The sequence below is a fragment of the Alosa pseudoharengus genome, unplaced genomic scaffold, assembly GCF_046254945.1.
Source record: "Alosa pseudoharengus isolate Yale_2024_CS ecotype anadromous, Long Island Sound unplaced genomic scaffold, YU_APseudo_1.1 YU_APseudo_1.1_scf_21, whole genome shotgun sequence".
In the NCBI taxonomy this organism is placed as follows: Eukaryota; Metazoa; Chordata; class Actinopteri; order Clupeiformes; family Clupeidae; genus Alosa; species Alosa pseudoharengus.
In genome coordinates, this window is record NW_027468674.1 from 27,886,723 (window position 1) to 27,893,291 (window position 6,569).

A 6,569-nucleotide genomic window follows, 5' to 3' on the forward strand; every position below is an offset into this window, starting at 1 on the left:
ACCAAAAGCCTATTTGAAAGACTACACTGGTAGAGTTATTTCAGACGAATCTCTCCAGTGTCAGACATTCGATATCCAGGCTATTAGCCTATGTATTAAACTTTAATAGTTGTCTTTTATAAGCCTATTTAAAAAAAAAAAAAAAAAAAAAAACGAATATAATTTCCATAAAGTAGGCTAAACTGATTTTCGAATACTTTCACCCTACCCAAATCGACGGAAGAGTTGGGCAAACCTGTTGCCGCAGTGGCTTTTGCGTTGAGTGTTCTTGTCTCAGCACAGTTGTAGGATACAGGGTTCATGCAACAAGTGGATGAAGGATGCCTCACAGCTGCGCACAAGAGAGGTGAACAATGTAGTCCATACCACTTTCGTATCGAATCTATTCCAGTCCACGGGTTTAAAGGGGGGGAAATGCAGACATCTAAACTACATCCTAGAGTTACCAAACTCGACTGAGGGCGAAAACCGTGTAGCATAGACTTACGAAGCCCTAGCTTGTTCATTATGGTCCTTTAAACATTTTGCAACCCTCTGATTGGCTCCCTGGTTACCAGGTTTTACGTAGGCCTATCCTCCGCACAATACAAGACGGGGAGTGTCTACAACCTATAATAGGTTATTATGGAAGTAGCCTATAGTCTACATGGGCGAAATACCGAAGAATATCCCCTCCCCTCAGGACTATTTGGGTAGAGTTTGTGGTAGCCTTCTTGTTTTTTTTTCATGGGTAGGATGAAAAAGAGTATCATCTTTTGAAAGTAGCCTACGCAAAATAACAGGCAGCATGCTATGATACATTAACTGATTTGATTAGTCATGCTGTCAGCGATAGCCTATGCTTCAGGTATGTTCTTTTTTCGCGTCTCAGTCAAATTCAGTGTGCAGCCGTGATGTGACAGATAGTTTTCAATCCAAACCTAAAGCTTGAATATTTCACAAAGAGCTTTGCGCGTGCTATTCATTTTATATAGGCTAATTAGCCTGCATTCAATAAATGTCCTACATTTTCAAGATACAACATGCCCATGACCAATCTAATCCCTTAGCGTAACCTATACATCTGCACACAAAAGAGACAAAGTATTTTTTTGTCCTTGCCAAACAACCCAAAGCAAATACGCTCAACTGAACATCAATGCATAGTTGCCTATGGCGCGCTCGACAGTGAGAAAAGGCGCTCTCCCGCGACGAACCCGCGCCACACGTCCCGCTCGAGAATGCCTTTTGACCTGTCCCACGTTTTATGTCTGATACTAAAGACTGAGTGAGGAGCCAACGATGACATAGTCCTACCATATGAATAATAAATCAACTTATTGTCTTAGCCCGACTACATTAGGCTACAAGACGTATTTTCTCTCACCAATCTGATGGATCGGTATTAAACGCAAAAAAGCGTTTTGCGTGTTTTAACATTTTATTGGCATTTCTAGGACAGTAAAACATAGGTTAATAGATGCACTCTCGTTACATGACATCAACTGTAGAAGTTTAATTCAAAACTATATAGACGATAGTGTACAAAAAGAGTTGAACAATGAAACGAACTTCGAATAAAAATTTAAAGGGGAAACATGTGCGCTACTCTTTTGCCATGCGAGTACTGCCACCTTGTGGCTGTAAGCTTGAGTAACAACTGAAATGGTCGTTCAACAAAATATCTTATTTTCCATCCGTAAACAAGCAGGCAGGCAAGAAATCATGTCCCTCAAAATGGCCAACGAATAATGCTGGGATTCATGCATCTATGATTCTTGAGTTGTTGAGGTCTTATGTTTAAGCCATTCTGTGGTTGGTTTATGGTTTATTTCAGACCATTGTCTTCTAACCAAATTCTACTTTACTAACAGAAAAATCGTCCACCATGTTTCACAACTGAAATGGCTTTTATGGTGTAAGTGTGTATTGGCATTTATTGTCCAATCTGTTTAGACAACATTGTCTCAGAGATGGAACACCTTCACTTCATTATAAGCATTGCACAGCACAGCTATGATCAACACCTACAGCAAAAGCTGAAGTTGAGATTATTGCCGCCATTGCTACTGTCTTTGTGTGTGTGTGTGTGTGTGTCATAAGTGAATGAAAATGAAACTTATAGGCCTAATTCATTCATGCAAGCTTCTAAAATATTTTTTTTTTCTGGCAACTGCATTTTACAAATAGACATCACAAAAAACCCTATAATTGTTATTTTCCAATAATGTATTGCACTGTATGGCATTTCTTTTCAGTCATAATCTCTGGTATTTGTTTAATAAAGATAGGCTGCTAAAATACATTTCTCTACACAGCATCTCTGTTGAAAATGAAATTGGTAAAGGCTTTGATGAGAGATTGGTTGGAGTACACTTAGAATGCTTTTGTACCAATAATCAAGACTACATAAACGTTTACAAAGTGTTGTTAGGTTGAGTACTGAATATAACATCACCAAAACTGCAGGAAACTCTTAAAACTGAAATATAGTAAAGTAAAAATGAATAAAAACTACAAATAAAATCACATTCTCAAATATCACTCTGTGAAATGAACCGCCACTTAAAATGGAATGAAATAAAATTCAAATGCACTTCATAAACCTCAAAAACATTGATGTTCCCACACCACAAAAGAGGTTTCTTCAAATAGCAATAGAAAAAAAGCCACTGTACTCTAAGGCACAAGTATACAGAGGGATACAACTGCATCAGAACGTTAAAGGGATAATGCCACAACGCTGATCTACTCTTGATGAGAACACACTGGAGCTCTGAGAGGGTGAGTACACGACTTTGGGATTACTGGTCCACACCTTTAAATGACCACTCAGAATCACAAACCAACATTTAGATGGCATGCCAAGTGTAAGTATTGTACTGAACACCGAAGGTGCTTGTTTGGTGGACAAGGCTGTTTTGTTGTGGATCAGGATAGGGATGTATATATTACACTGTCACGTCCATATACAGTATTCCTCTCTAGTTCCGTTTTAGTGTATAATGATTGAGTGTAGCCCCTCAATTAGGACAGGAAGAGCCATTTTAGGACTGTCACACCACAACTGATGGGTCATTGGACAGTGGGCTGTCTGTGGCATTGGCTGTCCTACAGATAGATTGTCTCAATCATGATATTGTAAAGCTACTAGCAATGACACTTTAAAAATATGTATGCAAGCTGCCTTTATATTTTCATGAATAAAAACTGACATTTTAACATCCCATTAACTAATCAGGAAGCATTGAAAGGCAGGCATCTCTACTTGCCAGTTATTCTATGTGCATCAAAAGTAGAGTGTGAACTACTGGAGTGAGTCCGCTAATGCTGTACACAGGATATTTAAAGCTTTTGAAATGGAAGTTACCTTCAGTCTGTGATTACATAATACTAAAAGACTAATTTTCTGATAGCAAAACAAGGCAATGAAACATAAACATAGATATCTATTGCTACTATTTTGTTTCTGAACAGAAAGGCCATGATTTGCTAAAGCATTTGGTTTGTGCAAAAGGGCAAGGACAGAGATTCTCTTCTAGTAGATTTCTTTTAGTGTCAATTTGACAAAGTCTCTGAAATGTATATATTTTTCCAAGTGTAGAAATTAAAGTGCACTAACATACACCAGGAACTAGAACTCTCTAGAACTCTCAAGACGCCACCGGTGACCACTGCCACATGAGCAGAGGTCTCACATCAGGAGAGAGGGACAGTTGCCCCGTGGATTTGGGGATGTGATGGGGACGGGGGTATAAATGGGGTGTGAGAGCGGATGGGGGGATGTATTTGCAGGATCCTTCTCTAGGGGGTGAGGCGCTCGTCCTCCAGGTGTAGGGAACTGGGCAGGCAGAGCAGGGGCTGGCTGGAGCTGCTGGTGCTGCGGCTCTTCAGGCTCTCCATGGACTCGGACGAGCCTGCGCAGGACAGAGAGCCCAGAGGAGAGAGCCGTCAGACAGAGGTGGACGTGCGTCATCCTGATGAAGCACTAAAAGTCTGGATAGCTACAGGAAGTGTGCAGTCAGCATAACCACCACCAAACCGCCATGTTGCTGCAGTTATGTAGTTGATGATAGCACTATATACATGTGCAGTGTTTCCCATACGTTGACTTATTTATGGCGGCCCACCACAATATCAACATTGACCACCACACAATGATTTTCCAGGTTGTACTAAATTGTGCTTAAATCTGTACATGGAAATGTACATGGAAATGTAGAAGGCTTGAATTTCTCCAAAAAACAACACAGAGTAAAATTAGAACACAGAACAATACACTTCCAAAACTCCACAACACCCGGTGTAGTGTGTATAAGACATATCATGCTGTGGCATTAGACAGACACAAAGCCTGAACGTGAGTGGGGCAGGTGAGAAAGGAGCGAGAGCAGAACGCCTGGAACCTACCGGTCACTCCTCATCAGCGGGAGAGCTGGGCTCCGGATCTGAGTGAGGTCAGAGGAGCCGAAGCCAGACAGGCAGGTGGAGAACAGACAGAGGGGGTTAGCGGACAGAGCAGACCGGATCAATTCCACAAACACTTTAGCCACTAAACACCACCGTGTCAACACTGACATTTAGTTGCCGAAGTATTTTGAATTGATTCCTCATACAGGAAGTAGAACAATAGTAGGTCACACAACAAAAATACCTTCAAGCTTGTTAGTAAGCTTTGTTGTCAGAGAGTCAAAAAGACAAGCAATACACACATGAAAAGAGAGATCATGCATATACAATATGACAGCCTGTCTCGACATTCGCACTGAAGGAGAGCTTTAGAATCATACCCCTTGCAACACCTGTCTGCTAAATGCCAGAGTTGGCTGCTTTGAGATTATATTATCATTACATCATCGACATCTTTCTCCAACTACAGCACTGATTCACAGAGCTAGTCTAGCTAGTTTAGAAGAGGTTGTTGTATGTGCAACTCACCAACTAACTCCAGTACAGGTTGAATTGAAGCTGTTATTAATTAAAATGTTAAATTGTTTTGTGTTTTCTTATGAAATACCAAGTTGACATTAAGATAATTTATTCCTTAATAAATAAACTAAGGTTCTCTTGGCTTTCACAACCGTGCTGAAAAGATTGCTGCAAATCTCATTAATGGATTCTTTCACTTCAAACAAGACATTTTCTGGAAATCTTTTTGGCATTCATTCATTTGGAACAAGAACATGTTGCAAGCAGTTACAAGGTTATAAGACATAGACTTGGGCTTTAGTGTAAGATGAAACTAAGTGGCTCCATGCAACTCCAGTAAGTAAACAAGACCAAACGAGGCACGTGGAGATGGCGGTGCCAGTGTGGGTGGGTATTGGAGGCTGGGGGGGGGGGCTCACCAGGCAGGGCCAGCTCTGTGGAGGGGGTGCTCTCAGTACGGGTCAGACTGCTGCGCTCACTGTGACAGCCCTGCAGGACATCACTCACAGAGTGGACCAGAGAACAGCCATCTGACGGAGAGTGAGAGAGAAAGAAAGAGAGAGAAATAGAGAGAGAGAAAGGGGGGAGGGCGTGTGGTCATGAATTGACGACAGAGATGGAGGGATCAACAAGTGACCGAGTTATCGGTCACCGAGTTAATGGCAACCCCATTACTGTAGCTAATCAATTTATTGCATCATAAGATCAATCCAAGTTTGTTGGGTCTCTCTAGTTCAGAGCTCAAAAAAGCCATTCTAGTCAGATACCTCTGACAGCTCACAGTGTAATTTACCCAGAAGATCCCATTAATAAACACACATCATGTGTGTAACTAATATAACTGTATAACTGCAGGCTTAAACTACTGAAAATTCCCCTTATACGTAATGTCATGAGCATCTATGAAACATTTACAACACATTCACAAAATCAATATTCAGATATTTTAGCTATTGCATATTTAAATTGTGTCTCACGGAAACCTGTGTTTTTTTTTTTTAGATCAGGTCGATAAATTATTATTTGCATTGCAGATTCATTCCATTTTCAGGCTCATTAAGTTGTGAATTTCATATTCCATGCTTTGCTGCAATCCATTAGGAACTAAAGCAGCATTTAACCCTCATCACTAAAATATGAATCACAAATAGATGAGGAGCATCTCTGCAGATAATTCATCCATAATTTGTCTTTGATGTTCAGCATTACCAGGATAAAACTACCATCATCATTAAAATCATCAGCCAACTGTATCGTCAGAAGCAATAACATTACTGTGATGGATACACAACACCCACTCTAATCTAAACCCTGCTGAAATGATGCACCTGTGTCTGGGGACTTACCTGAGTTAGGGGTGATCGCTTCTGGGGTCCCCTCGGTCACTGTGACCTTGACAACAGAACAGAGGACACTGCTATGAGTGTGACCAGAGAGGAATGCACAAATGAATTATGGAAAGACTAAGATGGTGTCATATCTTCCGTATGCGCAGGGGTCATTAACAGGAATGCAACCTCACAAATTCCATTGCGACTGAGTGCTAAGTTTGATCCTTCCTTGTTAACAGGAGCTGACTAAACCCTTGTGCTGCTAAACAGCTCGGTTAGCTGTGTGGGTGATGCACAGATAAGGAACACCTTTTTCTATTACAATAATTT

General features: G+C 40.9%; 1 protein-coding gene across 2 annotated transcripts in view; it reads right to left on the reverse strand.

Moving 5' to 3' along the window:
* Positions 1–2,110: 2,110 nt before the first annotated feature.
* The window catches only part of mgrn1a (mahogunin, ring finger 1a), a 14,121-nt gene continuing 9,662 nt past the window's right edge, over positions 2,111–6,569 (reverse strand). The window contains exons 14-17 of one of the 2 annotated variants that reach the window (XM_076298432.1): positions 6,255–6,300; positions 5,328–5,438; positions 4,390–4,427; positions 2,111–3,896 (exon numbers count right to left, since the gene is read on the reverse strand). In XM_076298432.1, coding sequence (XP_076154547.1) covers positions 4,393–4,427; positions 5,328–5,438; positions 6,255–6,300 — 192 coding nt within the window. In that variant the 3' untranslated portion in view covers positions 2,111–3,896; positions 4,390–4,392. The remainder of the gene's footprint in view (positions 3,897–4,389; positions 4,428–5,327; positions 5,439–6,254; positions 6,301–6,569) is intronic. The other variant, XM_076298431.1, reaches the window with a different exon arrangement.